The 17,362-nt window shown below is 44.3% G+C and overlaps 1 protein-coding gene across 2 annotated transcripts in view; it reads left to right on the forward strand.

The window, feature by feature from the left end:
• PNPT1 (polyribonucleotide nucleotidyltransferase 1) overlaps positions 1 to 17,362 on the forward strand; it is a 42,446-nt gene extending 25,084 nt beyond the window's left edge. For both annotated transcript variants that reach the window (XM_079968608.1, XM_079968609.1), the window contains exons 18-28: positions 892 to 945; positions 1,047 to 1,156; positions 3,288 to 3,359; positions 3,460 to 3,523; positions 7,715 to 7,798; positions 9,324 to 9,407; positions 11,357 to 11,463; positions 11,767 to 11,822; positions 13,757 to 13,835; positions 14,669 to 14,716; positions 17,042 to 17,362. In XM_079968608.1, the coding sequence (XP_079824734.1) occupies positions 892 to 945; positions 1,047 to 1,156; positions 3,288 to 3,359; positions 3,460 to 3,523; positions 7,715 to 7,798; positions 9,324 to 9,407; positions 11,357 to 11,463; positions 11,767 to 11,822; positions 13,757 to 13,835; positions 14,669 to 14,716; positions 17,042 to 17,197 (914 nt within the window). In that variant the 3' untranslated portion in view covers positions 17,198 to 17,362. The remainder of the gene's footprint in view (positions 1 to 891; positions 946 to 1,046; positions 1,157 to 3,287; positions 3,360 to 3,459; positions 3,524 to 7,714; positions 7,799 to 9,323; positions 9,408 to 11,356; positions 11,464 to 11,766; positions 11,823 to 13,756; positions 13,836 to 14,668; positions 14,717 to 17,041) is intronic.

Here is a 17,362-nt window from a genome sequence, read left to right on the forward strand (position 1 = left end):
CGCTAAGCAGATCGTTCCATCGCGCAAGCAGAAATGCTTGTGCTGATATAACTATCTCCACTAGCCCCACACCTATGATTTGAAATCTGGCAGGGCCCTTATCAGAAGGCTAATGGGAAGGGCAAAGGATGAGGTCCAACCCTGTTACTTTTTGAGATTTCCCCCCTTTTTAGAAGGCGCAAGGGGTCATGAATTGGCTAATGGGCTTTGGCCTAATATTTGTGGATTTCATTAGGGAAACCCCTACTCTTTCCCCCAAGGACGCGGGTGGCGCTGTGGGTTAAACCACAGAGCCTAGGACTTGCCGATCAGAAGGTCAGCGGTTCGAATCCCCGCGATGGGGTGAGCTCCCGTTGCTCAGTCCCTGCTCCTGCCAACCTAGCATTTCGAAAGCACATCAAAGTGCAAGGAGATTAAATAGGGACCGCTCCGGCAGGAAAGTAAACGGCATTTCCATGCGCTGCTCTGGTTTGCCAGAAGCGGCTTAGTCATGCTGGCCACATGACCCGGAAGCTGTACGTGGGCTCCCTCGGCCAATAAAGCGAGATGAGTGCCGCAACCCCAGAGTCGGTCATGACTGGACCTGATGGTCAGGGGTGCCTTTACCTTTACCTTACTCTTTCCCCCATAATTTGAGCACATGTCTTTAGACTATTTACTGTTGCAGATGTTAGCTGAAATTTCTGAACCGCAACAAAGCAGTGCAAAAACCGAGTGCTTCTTGTATCTGGAAAGAAAACCCCCTATCCCAGGGAGAAATATAAATCATATGGTGGCAAACGGTTCTCCATTTCTTTTGTGTTGCTAAGAAACTTATTTATATGCAGATCATTTATTTTAGTGGCTACTCAAAAATGGTTGATAGCATAACCTTGTGGTTTTTGTTTCCAGGATCATCGTCAATGGCTTCTGCTTGTGGTGGGAGTTTGGCACTGATGGATGCAGGTATTCCACAAAGAAGAATTCATATTTTGGGACATGTTTATGCATAGGTCAATGGAAGTGGCACCAAAACTCTGAAATGCTATATTCTCTTTTATTGTTAGGAGTCCCAATATCGTCTCCTGTCGCAGGTGTTGCTGTTGGTTTGGTTTCCAGGGCTAATTCTGAAAAAAATGGAGACATTGAGGATTATCGCTTGCTAACAGACATTCTGGTAAGAGTTCCTAATTGAGTCTGTTTCTCAGTATTCAAAAGATCTGGACTCTAGCTTAAAACTCAGATCTGTGACATGTGTAAATTATAGGTAATTGTGCACAAATTGGCAATAACACGTGGCTTGGAGGCTTGGCTATGAATCTGGAAGTCCTCATTTTGAACCTCTCCTCTGTTATGAATTCAGACAAACTACTATCTCTTCTCCTTAATCCCTTCCATCTGCAATATGAGATAATAATACAGGATTGCTTTACAGGATTACAGGATTCCCTATATCAGGCATCAGCAATCTCAACCCTCCAGATGTTTTGGGACTACAATTCCCATCATCCGTGACCACGGGTCCTGTTAGCTAGGAATGATGGGAGTTGTAGTCCCAAAACATCTGGAGGGCCAAGTTTGGGGGTGCCTGCTTTGGATAGTACAAAATGATTATAAAAGTTCCCTTCGTTTACTATTAGTTCACGTTGGAGAATGCATAGCGTTTACATGCAGAACAGCCACCTTAACACTTCATTAGTAGCCACAGTGCTAAAATGGGGAATAATTTGACGACCTATTGTAACCACAGTACCTGATTTGACATTAATGTTTTTATCACATTGACTGCCAGATGTTCAAAATCTGCTGTCCGTGCAAAAATCTTCCACATCTGCAACAGAACTCACATTCATCACAGCATCGCATTAGATCAGTAGTTTTCAACCAGTGTGCTGTGGCACCCTGGGGTGCCTTGAATTATGGTCAGGGGTGCCATGGGCAACACTGGCCTCTGTCCTTCCCTCCCTCCTCTGATGCCCTCTCACGTCTCTGCCTCCAAAAGGCTTGCACAGCTGTTTGTTGCAGGAACCCTGGATACAAGCTCCCCAGGCGATTGGTGCCTCTGTGGCTGGACAGGGGTGCTGGTTGCCAGGAGCTGAGGCAGCTCAGAGGCCAGTGGTGGATGCAGTGGCTGCCCAGAGGACTCCCAAGGAGAGTGGGGACGAGAGGAGGCTGAGGGAACACTCCACAAGGGAGCGTGTTTGAAAAAGGGTGAGAGGCTGCCAGCTCGGCAGGCAAGGGGGTGACACAACTGGGTTCCTGAGCCCCACAGGGCTGCGGCAGAACGAATGTAGTTGGTCAAGGGACCCATGGACCCAAAAAGGTTGAAGACCTCTGCATTAGATGTATACATGAATTGGTATACAGTAATTGTGTTTGCTTACCTGAAATCTGGGAGAAAGGCGATGACAAACCTAGACAGCATCCTAAAAAGCAGAGACATCACCTTGCCAACAAAGGTCCATATAGTTAAAGCCATGGTTTTCCCAGTATTGATGTATGGAAGTGAGAGCTGGACCATAAAGAAGGCTTATCGCTGAAGAATTGATGCTTTTGAATTATGGTGCTGGAGGAGACTCTTGAGAGTCCCATGGACTGCAAGAAGATCAAACGTATCCATTCTGAAGGAAATCAGCCCTGAGTGCTCACTGGAAGGACAGATCGTGAAGCTGAGGCTCCAATACTTTGGCCACCACATGAGAAGAGAAGACTCCCTGGAAAAGACCCTGATGTTGGGAAAGATGGAGGGCACAAGGAGAAGGGGACGACAGAGGACGAGATGGTTGGACAGTGTTCTTGAAGCTACAAACATGAGTCTGACCAAACTGCGGGAAACAGTAGAAGACAGGAGTGCCGGGCGTGCTCTGGTCCAGGGGGTCACGAAGAGTCGGACACGACTAAACAACAACACCTGAAATCTTGGAAATCATAGTTCTTTTGATGGAGCTAGTGTTCTCTTATAGAATTCTTACCACTTCCATTGGCTTAAAATAAGCTTAAGCTTGTAGTGTAGTTGTATTCAAACTCTTATACAAAATACCCCTACTTTGCTATGTGACTTTTTCCAAGGAAACCATGAAACTGTAATTAGGAGACTTCCGCTAAAGGTTCCTCAGACATGCACCCACTGTGAAAATACGTTGCAAGTATAGGTTTTGTGGTTGCAGCCGAAATGTAGGAATTGTTTTAACCTATAGTGGTAGAATTTGAATCTATTATGTTCAGGGCTGGAATGTCGGTTTTTTCAGTCTGTGAGTAGAAACTCTGTGGTCTTGGAAAGACATTTGAAATATATTTATTTTCTGCAGGGAATAGAGGATTATAATGGTGATATGGACTTCAAAATGGCTGGAACGAATAAAGGAATCACTGCCTTACAGGTATCCTCCTCCAATCTTCTTAATTTGAAATAAACCTCTGTTCCAGAAAAAAATGAAGCTGTTGATAGTGATTTTAACTTTTTCACTTGTGTATCATTAGGCTGATATCAAACTACCAGGGATACCCCTAAAAATTGTGATGGAAGCGATTCAGCAAGCCACAGGTGAGTGTAGAGCACATGGCGTTTGATTTTCACTGCTGTTTTGATAATTTCCCATGAAACGGACAATCAGCCCTATTAGAACAGTACAGTGGTACCTCAGGTTACAAACTTAATTCGTTCCGGAGGTCCGTTGTTAACCCAAAACTGTTCTTAACCTGAGGCGCGCTTTCGCTAATGGGGCCTCCCGCTGCAGCACTATTTCTGTTCTCATCCTGCAGCAAAGTTCTCAACCCGAAGCAACTACTTCCGGGTTAGCGGAGCTCGTAACCTGAAGCGTTTGTAACCTGAGGTACCACTGTAAATCCTTATCAGTGCCCACCTTAATATCTCTGACTTGACCATTGTATTTAGGTGGTGCTCTTTGAGGTTAAGCCTTCTAAATAAAAGCCTCTTGAAAGCTTCTGTATCGACATGCATTCTGTCCCTACATAATGGGCAGAACCTCAGGTCCACAAACATGCTTTTGCCTGATTTGAAAGTCCTTGGACGTCAGGTACATCTTGCTTGCCTGGGTGAAGGATAAGCACATACCTACTGCACAGAGGTAACAGTCACATTCGTTGCTCTGTCTGCTTTTGCCTCTGGATGGCACGCGGTCTAAGGAGCTGCCCATTATGCCATTTGCTGTGTCGCTATGTAGTATCCTCGCTATGTACGGCCTCGGTCCAGTATATCTGAAGGAGCGTCTCCTCCCCCATCGTTCTGCCCGGACACTGAGGTCCAGCTCCGAGGGCCTTCTGGCGGTTCCCTCACTGCGAGAGGCCAAGTTACAGGGAACCAGGCAGAGGGCCTTCTCGGTAGTGGCGCCCGCCCTGTGGAATGCCCTCCCATCAGATATCAAAGCGATAAACAACTACCTGACATTCAGAAGACATCTGAAGGCAGCCCTGTTCAGGGAAGTTTTTAATGTGTGACATTTTAGTGTACTTTTCATCTTTGTTGGAAGCCGCCCAGAGTGGCTGGGGAATCCCAGCCAGATGGGCAGGGTACAAATAATAAATTATTATTATTATTATTATTATTATTATTATTATTATTATTATCCCATGGACAGTCCTTATTTTTTGTGTTCCCTACAATTCGTAGCCTTACTGGTAGTGCTGTCATCCTCTGTGTTGCCATGGTGTTTCTCAAACCTTGAGCACCCAGCTATTGTTGGACTACAACTCCCATCGTCCCTAGCTAGCAGGACCAGTGGTCCAAGCGTGAGAAGCACTGCATAGTATGTGAGAAGGGCTTCTGTGATGGCCCTTCTCCTCCGAGGTGACCTCCCCTCTGAGTGTACCATGAACCATTACTGTAATGCAGACTTCCTCAAACTCGGCCCTCCAGATGTTTTGAGACTACAATACCCATCATCCCTGACAACTGGTCTTGCTAGGTAGGGATCATGGGAGTTGTAGGCCAAAAACATCCAGAGGGCTGAGTTTGAGGGAACCTGTTTGTAATGCTTTTCAGCAATTCATCAAGATGGGCCTCTTCACCTAGGTCTATGGTTGTGTGGACGTATTGCCACCTTTGCTTTGATACTGGTCATTTTTGTGTTTTTCTTCAGCGATTTTCATATTTTTGCAACCTGCCCTAGGCCCATTTGGTGAAGTACACATTGCACTATGAGCACAAATAATAAATGAACAAATCACTATTCTGGTTTTGGCCCTGATTTCGCCTTTTGAGGATGCCTGGTTAAAATTGTTGGTGTAACACGCAATCATTGTTAGACATAGCAAGTTCAGTGGTGTGATAAGAATAATTCTGATGTGTGATTTTTTTAAAAAAAATCATTTCATTGGTAAAATGTATGGCTTCTTATGTGCCAGGTAAATTGGTTGTCTCTTTTTCCAGTGTTTAAAAGTTAGGAGTCTGGTTCATGATATGCGGGGGAAATTATTTCATATTAAAGGGACTCAGCATATTTGAGAGGTTATTAACCTAATATGCATTATTCAGAATGCTTCTATATGAAATAATATGTGGCATTAATGGTTATTGAACCAAAGACTTGAAGACAAAAGATATGCACTGGGCATATATTTGTTTGGAGCCAAGGTACACAATCTAAAAAATAAGAATATGATAATACTGAGATCCTCATCCTTCATGTTAAGTTTTGTAAAAGAGCTTTTAGCTAATGGGTCACTTCATTTTAAACTGGGGTGGGGAATCTGCGGCCCTCCAGATGGTTCTGGACTTTGTCCATTGTCCCTCACCATGCCCATGCTGTCTGGGGCTGATGAGAGCTAGAGTCCAAGAATATGTGGAGGGCCACATGTAACTATCCCTGTTCTAAGCAAAATGACTGATTAGTTTTTTAATGTGCAAGCTGCGAGACCTCAGTTTGGTGTCCTAATGAAGAGTTAGGTAAAGGGACCCCTGACCATTAGGTCCAGTCGTGACCAACTCTGGGGTTGCGGCGCTCATCTCGCTTTATTGGCCAAGGGAGCCGGCGTACAGCTTCCGGGTCATGTGGCCAGCAGAACTAAGCCGCTTCTGGTGAACCAGAGCAGCGCACGGAAGCGCCGTTTACCTTCCCGCTGGAGCGCTGCCTATTTATCTACTTGCACTTTGACGTGCTTTCAAACTGCTAGGCTGGCAGGAGAATGAAGAGTTATCTTGCATCTAATAAACAAAACCTACCATTGACTGTTAGACAGTGAGCCCAGCTTTAATATTTTCCTTTTCATGTTATCGTTCTCATTTCTTAAAGGAATGCATCTGAAGGCAGCCCTGTTTAGGGAAGTTTTTAATGTCTGGTGTTTTATTGTATTTTTAATATTCTGTTAGAAGGCACCCAGAGTGGCTGAGGAAACTCAGCCAGATGGGTGGGGTATAAATAATATTATTATTTTATTATTATTCAGCAGAATAGCCTTAAAAAAATAACCAAGAATGTCTTTAAGTTGCAGCCACCATGACTAATTAGCATATAAAGGAGCCTTTCTAAACTTTGGGTTCTGAGATGTACAACTCCCATCTTCCATAGTCAGCAGGGGCAGCAGTCAGGACTGATGGGAGTGGTAGACCAACAACATCTGGGAATCCAAATTTGAGAAAGGCTGGCATAAAGGTTTAGATAGTTGATTTACCAATTAGAAATAATTAAAAGTTGCAAACTTAACTCCATATGGGGCAGCTTTCGCTAGCCTGTTGCCTCCAGAGGTTCTGGATTGCTTTGATACTCTTTGGCTTACAGCTTAGCCATATTTCTTCCCAGTCAAACTGTTGTTTATAGGCTGTGAACTCTGCCCACCCAGTGTGATTTCTGTTTCTGAAGAAGAAAGCTGGCTGGCTCTCATTTTTCTCAGGAAAGCAATTTTGATTTCTTTGCATCTGCTAGCTTGCTTGCAGAAAAGCCATGCGTTAGAGAAAGCGTTCCATGTGACATAAGCAAATGTGACCAATTCCAAGCAAGGCGTTCATTGAAATAAATTTGAGGGTGGGGGGGCGGTTTCTAACCTAAGTAACATATGGTGGCCCATTATTTAGATGAACTTGTGATTGCACTGGGTGATGTGTTTTTGTATTCCAAGAATCCGCTTCAGAAGTCACACACGCACGGTCAACACGATACAGTGGTACCTCGGGTTAAGTACTTAATTCGTTCCGGAGGTCCATTCTTAACCTGAAGCACCACTTTAGCTAATGGGGCCTCCAGCTGCCACTGCGCCACCAGAGCACGATTTCTGTTCTCATCCTGAAGCAAAGTTCTTAACCCGAGGTACTATTTCTGGGTTAGCGGAGTCTGTAACCTGAAGCGTATGTAACCCGAGGTACCACTGTACCAGCAAAAGCTTACTCCAATGGAATAAGGATTCATTATTGCACAGTGATTTAAGTGCTCTGTAGTGTAATGTACTTCACCTGGGGGAGGGAGATGTAGGGCTTTTTAAAACGCGCTGGAAATAATGCATAGAGATGGACAGAAGATCTGCCCTAAGTGCCTTTATGAAGCATAAAACTGGAAACAATTCTGCTCTTTTATTGAACAATGCATCTCCCCAAAAGTGCCTCAAACCCTCGCTGTGCTGCTGTGTGCAAAAGTTTTGCTTGATTAGTCATGTTAGAAGCGTTAGGGAAGAAAGGAAGGTTTCCTTGCAACAAAATAGAGGTTTTTTAAAAAATGAAAGCATTTAACATGTGTGTTCTATATTTAAACTAGAAGGGGTTTTTGTGTGTGTTTTTCTCCCTTAGTGGCAAAGAGAGAAATATTGCAAATTATGAACAAAACGATTGCAAAACCTAGAGCAAGCAGAAAAGAGAACGGACCACTTGTAGGTAATAGCATTTGTAATTAACTGTACATGTTCTGAGAGGTGGGTTGGGGAGTGCAGTTGAACGACCAAAGTTCTCGCAGGTGTGCAAACCATGCTTTATAAGAACAGTGGTTGGTGGTCAAGGATACAGCCCATAGTTGTCAGCCTATGCATGCATTACTTTATAGATTAGAACCTTTCTTTCAAGTTAATTCCTAATTCAGTATAGGCTTAAAGGTAAAGGGGACCCCTGACCATTAGGTCCAGTCACGGACAACTCTGGGGTTGTGGCGCTCATCTCGCTTTATTGGCCGAGGGAGCCGGCGTACAGCTTCGGGTCATGTGGCCAGCATGACTAAGCCGCTTCTGGCGAACAACAGCAGCGCAAGGAAACACCGGTTACCTTCCCGCCGGAGCGGTACCTATTTATCCACTTGCACTTTGACGTGCTTTTGAACTGCTAGGTTGGCAGGAGCAGGGACCGAGCAACGGGAGCGCACCCCATCATGGGGATTCGAACCGCCAACCTTCTGATTGGCAAGTCCTAGGCTCTGTGGTTTAACCCACAGCGCCACCCGCGTCCCGCTCAGTATAGGCTTGGGTTTCTTAAATATCTATTTCACTTCCCACTACAAAAGTCCTGAAAGGAGCTACAACGAAAGGAGAAATTCCATAACAAAAGTCACATAAGCATGTTAAAAATTTGTTCAGGATACAGTACTATTAAAGGCTTCATTCCTATCATAACCACACCAAAAACTGGACAAAACTTCCAATCATGTAATTCCATTTGAAACAACTTTTGCTGGGATTAAATTTCATTGTTTTTAGGGGGGGGGGAATCTGCCTTGATTTTTTATAGTTGATAAGTATGGCACTTCTTCCTTGTGTGTTTTGTTATGCCACTTCTAAAATAGGCTAAATAATGCTGGTTTGTAAACATCAACTTGGCTGGTTATATCTGGCAAGTAAGAATCACCTCCAGGTGATCAGACAGGGAGTCAACATTTGTAAATTTGGGGTAAATTTTGTTTATACTTCATTTCAGACTGCTAGTATGGCAAAGCCCCCGCCCCTCCCATTTTTTGTGAACTAATGAATTTTAACTTACAAGGCTACCATAAAGCGATGGCATCTTTTGAGCTGAAAAGTTATGTCTTTAAGATAATAGTTTAGGTCCTGAATTCCCTCCTATTCATGCAAGGGCTTTTGATCTAACAGAGGATCCTGCTGGCAGAAAGAAAAAAGGTAGCTTTTCCTGATTCCTCCTGAATTCTCATATACACTCCAATTTTTTTGTGGGGCAGAAGGAAGTTGCATGGGAAATCAGAGGAGGTCAGTTCCCCTCATCTAATGGTAGGAGTGTCCCATGGATGGAACTTTTATTCCCATTGGAGAAAATGAGTTCCAGAACGATGCCACGATATTTTAAGTCTCTAAAAATATTAACGTTTACGTACAGCCAGGAAAAAAAGGTAGCGTGGGTGTGGAAAGACCTTGATCCTAGTATTGCAACAAATTTCTCACTTAAACTCTTTGCATTTCAGAAAATGTTCAGGTGCCATTATCAAAAAGGGCAAGATTTGTTGGCCCTGGAGGTTATAATTTAAAAAAACTTCAAGCTGAAACTGGTGAGTCTTCGTTGCTTTTTGATGTGTACTTTTGCCAGTTTATTAAATTATCCTGTCCTCCTTCCCCAAAGACTAAAAGCAGGGATACAAATAAAGTTTTTCATTTTCTGGTGGCCGTGTGCTTTCTCTTAGTGCAAATGGAATGTAGATGAGAATCGTAGAATTGTAGAGTTGGAAGGGACCACGAGGGTCTTCTAATCCAACCCCCTGTGATGGCAGGAATCTCAGCTAAAGCATCCCTGACAGATGACCATCCAGCCTTTGCTTAAATCCCCCAAAGAAGGAGAGTCCACAATCTCTCAAGGGAGTCCGTTCTGCTGTCAAAAAGCTCTTGTTGTTGTTGTTGTTTAGTCGTGTCCGACTCTTCGTGACCCCATGGACCAGAACACACCAGGCACTCCTGTCTTCCACTGCCTCCCACAGTTTGGTCAGACTCATGTAGCTTCAAGAACACTGTCCAACCATCTCTTCCTCTGTCGTCCCCTTCTCCTTGTGCCCTCCATCTTTCCCAACATCAGGGTCTTTTCCAGGGAGTCTTCTCTTCTCATGAGGTGGCCAAAGTATTGGAGCCTCAGCTTCACGATCTGTCCTTCCAGTGAGCACTCAGGGCTGATTTCCTTCAGAATGGATAGGTTTGACCTCTTGCAGTCCATGGGACTCTCAAGAGTCTCCTCCAGCACCATAATTCAAAAGCATCAATTCTTCGGCGATCAGCCTTCTTTATGGTCCAGCTCTCACTTCCATACATCACTACTGGGAAAACCATAGCTTTAACTATACGGACTTTTGTTGGCAAGGTGATGTCTCTGCTTTTTAAGATGCTGTCTAGGTTTGCCATCGCCTTTCTCCCAAGGAGCAGGCATCTTTTAATTTCGTGACTGCTCTTACCAATATTAAAATTTGTATTACTGCTTAGCTAGAATCACCTTTCTTGAAACTTGAAGCCATTGGTTTAGGTCCTACCCTCCGGTGCAGGAGAAAACAAGCTTGCTCCATCTTCAACGTGACAGCCCTTTAGGTGGCTTTCGTATCTCCTCTCAGTCTCCTCTTTCCAGGCTAAACATACCTGTAGACCAGGGGTCAGCAATTTTTTTCAGCAGGGGGCCGGTCCACTGTCCCTCAGACCTTGGGGGGGGGGACAGACTATATTTTGAAAAAGAAAAATAAAGAACAAATTCCTATGCCCCACAAATAACTCAGAGATGCATTTTGAATAAAAGGACACATTCTGCTCATGTAAAAACATGCTGATTCCTGGACCATCCGCGGGCTGGATTTAGAAGGCAATTGGGCCGGATCCGGCCCCCGGGCCTTAGTTTGCCTACCCATGCTGTAGACTCTTTCCCTGTCTCATGAAAACTTTCCTTACTTTGCACTTCCTGCCGTTAACCTTAACAACAGCCAATACCTTCCAGAGTTTCCTTAAGCTAGTTGGCTTCAGTTTCCTGCAGGAGATCTGGATGGCATTGGCATCCTTCAGTAAAGTGAACAACGTGGAGAAGAATTCATTCATGGCAGAGATGAGCAAGAAGGTGCGTTGGGACCTACTGGCAGATCTCTTTGCAGTAGATTAGCACGGAGATTTCTGTCACTCAGCAGCAGCAAGATTACTTTCCCACTGACATGTAGGCAGTGAGCAAGAGTGGAAATTTCTGTCCATAAGGATTGTGAGTTCAGCTCCGTTGTGGAACGGAGAACAAATTCCTAGGCTCAGAATCTGCTCACCTGTCTCAGGAATCTGCAGAGTAGATCCAGCAAGTCTGAAATCTGCCTTCGCCTTCCTCTTGATCCTACGTTGACGATTTGGGTGTTACATTTTCGCCCCTTGATTCCTACACATCTATAGCACCTGTGTGTTGAGTCACTTAACAATTCCTGTACAAAACCACCCAAGCTTTTTTTCTTTGTTTTACAGCAGTGTTGATTTTATGCACATTTTTATCCTGCAGGGGTAACCGTTAGCCAAATAGACGAAGAGACCTTTTCTATATTTGCTCCAACGCCGTCTGCTATGCATGAAGCACGAGAATTTATTACTGAAATCTGCAAAGATGATGTAAGTGCATATTTTAAGGACTTTGATATATTGTTCATGTATCAAGATCCGTCTCTTAATATAGGTACGGCTGCTTTTCCTGTTGCCTTAAGCCAATTAGATAGGGTGTGCTAAAACATATATCTAAGATATGATGGCCAGTGTGCATAGTTATTAGAAATGGCTTGTTGGTGCCCAGTACGAACTTTGCATTTTTCATCGAGCAGCAGGTCCTGTGCTGAATCACACACACATCCTTTAAATTCCAGATTCCTTGGTTTTGCCGAACTAGTTATTCATCTCTTTCTGGTTTGTTTCTTGTAGCAGGACTATCAGTTGGAATTCGGAGCTATTTATACAGCCACAATAACAGAACTGAGGTAAGAGAAACTAATCAGGTTATAATGACTAATGATAGTAGGCTAGTCATTGCCTCTTAGTCCAGCCTACCTCACAGGGTTGTTTTGAGGATTAAACATAGAGGAAGGAGAACAATGTACATTACCTTGAGCTTGTGTTTTTTATATAAGCAACTATTCAGTTGCTTAGCTTGAGTATATTTTATACATGCCTACAAACATCAAGAACACAAATCTGAAAATGGTGGTGAATACTAATATTTTTCTTCATTTGAAGGATTACCATATTTTCTTGTGTATAAGACACCTCCTATTTTGGGGGACTCCAAATTAAGAAAACACCCCTCAGCACTACCCATGTATAAGACGAGACCCAATTTTAAACCTAATTTTTGGGTAAAAAAACCTAGTCTTATACACGGAAAAATACGGTATGTTTTAAGATAGGACAGTTTAAAGTTAAATACAAGTGCAGTGATTTGTAAACGTCTCGATGCAGCTTCTGTTTAGTTTGATACCTCCCTCATCTCATAACTGACCTGATTCTGCACCCTATCCAGCCGTTTAATTATATTTTTATAATTAAATATAATTCCAGTGAATCTGGAATTGCACAACGGCTGTTACCCATATATAAAAGCAGTTGTGTGCAACAGACATGAGGGAGTGCATTGTTCCACGACTCCCTCCCAGACCCTTAAATCAGTATACAGATGACACCCAGCTCCACCTCTCATTTAAATCAGAACCAGTGAAGGTGGTGAATGTCCTGTGTGAGTGTCTGGAGACGGTTGGAGGATGGATAGCAGCTAACAGATTGAGGTTGAATCCTGACAAGACAGAAGTACTGTTTTGGGGGGACAGGGGCAGGCAGGTGTGGGGGACTCCCTGGTCCTGAATGGGGTAACTGAAGGACCAGGTGCGCAGTCTGGGAGTCATTTTGGACTCACAGCTGTCCATGGAAGCGCAGGTTAAGTCTTTGTCCAGTGCAGCTGTCTACCAGCTCCATCTGGTATGCAGGCTGGGACCCTACCTGCCTGCAGACTGTCTCGCCAGAGTGGTGCATGCTCTAGTTATCTCCTGCTTGGACTATTGCAATGCGCTCTATGTGGGGCTACCTTTGAAGGTGACCCGGAAACTGCAATTAATCCAGAATGCGGCAGCTAGACTGGTGACTGGGAGTGGCCGCCGGGACCATATAACACCAGTCTTGAGAGATCTGCATTGGCTCCCAGTGTGTTTCCAAGCACAATTCAAAGTGTTGGTGCTGACCTTTAATACCCCTAAACAGCCTCGGTCCTGTATACCTGAAGGAGCGTCTCCACCTCCATCATTCTGCCCGGACACTTGAGATCCAGTGCCAAGGGCCTTCTTGTGGTTCCCTCAATGAGAGAAGCCAAGTTACAGGGAACCAGACAAAGGGCCTTCTCGGTAGTGGCACCCGCCCTGTGGAACACCCTCCCATCAGATGCGAAGGAAATAAGCAGCTATCTTATCTTTAAAAGACATCTGAAGGCAGCCCTGTTTAGGGAAGTTTTTAATATTTAATGCTGTATTGTTTTAATACTTCATTGGGAGCCGCCCAGAGTGGCTGGGGAAACTCAGCCATATGCGGAGTATAAATAATAATAATTATTATTATTAAATGTGATTTAATGCTGACCCCCTACCCACATTCTCACCAGCCTTATTGCATAAGAATGGATATTAAAATATCCACAAAACTATTGAGATAAGGACTGCAAAGCATTTTTTGTACACTTCAGAAAATGTTAGAGAATAAGTAAAGAAAACAAGCCTGCAAAAAATAAGGCGGTTCTTTTATCCTGCCAATAATAGAGGAATGTGTGGAACAGGCTTAGCTTCATCTAAGTAAGGATATATTGTGCAACACAAGCCCTCTCATCACATTCTGTTGATGTAAAGCAAGTTCTACTCTTCTTTTTTTAATGCAGAGATATTGGGGTGATGGTAAAATTGTACCCAAACATGACTCCCGTTCTACTTCACAACTCTCAGCTGGATCAAAGAAAGGTATTTATTTTTTCCTTCAGTAGTGGTTGAGTTGTGCTTTGGTGCTTTTGCTATTCCCTGTGCCATTACTGTGGAGATGTGGTGCTCAGGAAGCTATGCTAGTAGGTCCAGAAGTCTGCCTTTTGGCCATATTTATCAGAAGAGTCATTTGAGGCAGGAGCAACCTAACTAGTAAGTGTACAGCCAATATCTAGCCATGACCACCTGATGATGCAGTGGAACTTTTCAGTTCTTTTCTTTCCACCACCATCCCAGACCACCACCCCCCTGCCCCAAATCTGCTCCAAATGGTCCTCTAGAGTGCGTGGGGGACTGCAGAGGGGAGGAGATGATGGAGAAGCCCAATTGTGTGAATGGACACCTCCATGTGCTATCTTCCATCTCACCCATTATCTTTAAGGTTTGGCCCCATTGATCTGTGCTATTACTGTCACATGAATGGGTCATTCTGACCATGGTGGCCACTTCGAGAATTTTGCAGTTACAGTGGTACCTCGGGTTACATACGCTTCAGGTTACAGATGCTTCAGGTTACAGACTCCGCCATCCCAGAAATAGTACCTCGGGTTAAGAACTTTGCTTCAGGATGAGAACAAAAAATCATTCTCCGGCGGCGCAGCAGCAGCCAGATGCCCCATTAGCTAAAGTGGTGCTTCAGGTTAAGAACGGACCTCCGGAACTAATTAAGTACATAACCAGAGGTACTACTGTACATGTTAACACCAAGCAAATGGAAGATGGAAAGGTAAAAGAATAATAATTCATGCCCCAGGAGAGTAGGATTTTCTGGCAAATAATTGGATAAAAATAATGATATTGACTCTCTGTTCTAGATTAAACATCCTAGTGCTCTTGGATTAGAAGTTGGCCAAGAAATCCAGGTAAACTTTAAACCAATATATGAACACCCTCTAGGTGTTTTTCAATTGTCTAAGAAGGTTAATGTGTATGTAAACTCAATGGACACCATCCGTAAACTGTTCCTTTTGCGCAACTAGCATTTCATTAGGTTGTACTTAATAGATCGCTGCTATGCTATATGATTTCTGCTGTAAATGTACTGTCCTTATAATGCACGTGTGGGGGCAAAGTGGGGTTGCTTGGGATGAGAATGCGTGCCTGTTCAGGTGTCCACAAATCCTCTTACCAGGGGTAAATTCTCCTGGCTCTCTGGCATGTAAAGCACTGAAGCACAGATTCCCCTCCCCAGAGCTCCCATTCGCACTCTGCTTCAGATAAGGTGAGAAAACAGCAGGGATCTCTTCCCAGAAGTGGGACAAATGTTCTTGTTCTCCATACATTAGTGCAAATTAGAGAAGACCCCTCCCTTCCTTTCTCCTAACTCTTCTGTGCTTGCCAGAGGATTCAGAGGAGGGAAGTGGGTCACTGGTAACTATAAATAGTAGCTGGCTAGTAAACTGACTCAATATTGGGGGGAATCCTGTGGCGAGTTTTCTCTTTTCATTTTTCATACCCCTCTGGCTTGTCAGTAGGTTTGTCCTTCTGCATTTCCACTTGGGACAGGGTCTGCCTGAGTGGAAGGCCTGTTTCTGAGATGCACCATTTCCAACTGCGAGAGGGCCTTGTTCTTATTAAATGATCCTCTGCACATAGAAAACTGGTCTGTTGGGGGAGAATCAAAGAATTCTAGAGTTGGAAGGGCACCATGAGGATTATCTGGTCCAACCCCCTAAGCTAGAACTGTTGTCTGTGCACAGTGTGTTTGTATGTAGGAACATCCTGTTAGGTGAAGCCCCACTTGAAAGCAGGACTATGGGAGAAGGGGGGTTGATAGGTATATATTCTTGTCTCATACAATCCCACAGGTCCATGTACATACCGTATGTACAAGACAACTTTTTATCCCTGGAAAATCACCCCAAAAGTCAGAGGTCGTCTTATACGCCGGGTATACGTGTTGGGAAAGGATGCGGGTGGCGCTGTGGGTTAAACCACAAAGCCTAGGACTTGCCAATCAGAAGGTCGGCGGTTCGAATCCCTGCGATGGGGTGAGCTCCCGTTGCTCGGTCCCTGCTCCTGCCAACCTAGCAGTTCAAAAGCACGTCAAAGTGCAAGTAGATAAATAGGTACCGCTCTGGCGGGGAGGTAAACGACTTTTCTGTGCACTGTTCTGGTTTGCCAGAAGCGGCTTAGTCATGCTGGCCACATGACCCGGAAGCTGTACGCTGGCTCCCTCGGCCAATAAAGCAAGATGAGCGCCACAACCCCAGAGTCGTCCGTGACTGGACCTAATGGTCAGGGGTCTCTTTACCTTTACCTTATACACGTTGGGAAGGAGGAGAGGGAGCCAGTGAGCAGAGGCGCCCCTTCTGCTGTCACTCCTCCTCCCTCCCACAGAAGGGGACACAGAAAGTCCTTCCGAGCACGACACTTACTCACCAGCCCTCCAAACACATCGCCTCGGGCTGCTGCTGCTGAGGCAGCGGAGGGGTGTGCGCTCTGCTCCTGGCAGCGCTCAAACTCTGTAACTCTGAAACTCTAAAATTGAGCAGCAAAAGTTGGGGGTTGTCTTATACTCCCAGTCACCTAATACACCGGAATCTACGGTACTTCGCAAAGGCTCGGTTTGGACATCATGCTAAACCAAAGTGTGGCATAGTGTGAATGGGCAAAGGTGTAGGCTCTTGGATTGGAGATTCTAGCTGCTTAGCTCCTCCTGGTTGTTTTTCTGCAAGCCATGGTTTGGCTTAATGTGTTGTCTGAACCCAGGCTGTTTCCACACAAACCAAAGGTTGTAACCAAGGTTCATAATGTGGTTCAAAGTTCAGGGTGAACGAGGCCAAAGTCAACACTCTCCATGGTCCAAAACAGAAATTAAAAAAAATGGGACCAGGCCACAAGGCCTTTATTCACTTGCGATGGTACACCCACAAAAGTCTTCCTGCACAAGTTATTCCCTGTTTTCTGAAATTGCTTAGTGTAGTAGTAGGGAATCCTCAAATGTTATTAGTAGAAAAGAAAGGGAAGCTTTTTCACTATTGAGGGTTTCAGTCATACCCAAGATGTCCCATTTCTAAAATCACTTGAGTACCTCTTATGGGTTATTATTAATACTGTCTGCCTATATTGTAAAAGCAAATAGTTAAAAATAGGGTTTTAAAAAAACAATTAAGGTGTTTTAACTTTTATACTGAAGTGTCAAATCCCCTTACAGACTATCAATCCCATTTCTTCCCAATGAACAGGTGAAATATTTTGGGCGTGATCCTACTGACGGCAGAATGAGGCTTTCGAGGAAAGTGCTTCAGTCTCCAGCTACAACAGTGGTTAAAACACTCGGTGACAAGAGCAATATAGTCGTGGGAGGTGCCATTCCAGAGCCTGCTAGTTCAACATCGTAGCAACTTTTATTCAGAAGTGTAGAAATCTTTCTGGACTTATCAATGCTGTGACCCTCTGACAAGAGACTAAATTGTTGTGAAATGACAGGTTCTTATCATGCAGGTTTGTATACCACACAGAGAAATATTTTAAATTTTGTATAAAGATCAGTGGATATCAGTTCA

The sequence above is a fragment of the Podarcis cretensis genome (assembly GCF_951804945.1).
Source record: "Podarcis cretensis genome assembly, chromosome: 3".
Taxonomy (NCBI): domain Eukaryota; kingdom Metazoa; phylum Chordata; class Lepidosauria; order Squamata; family Lacertidae; genus Podarcis; species Podarcis cretensis.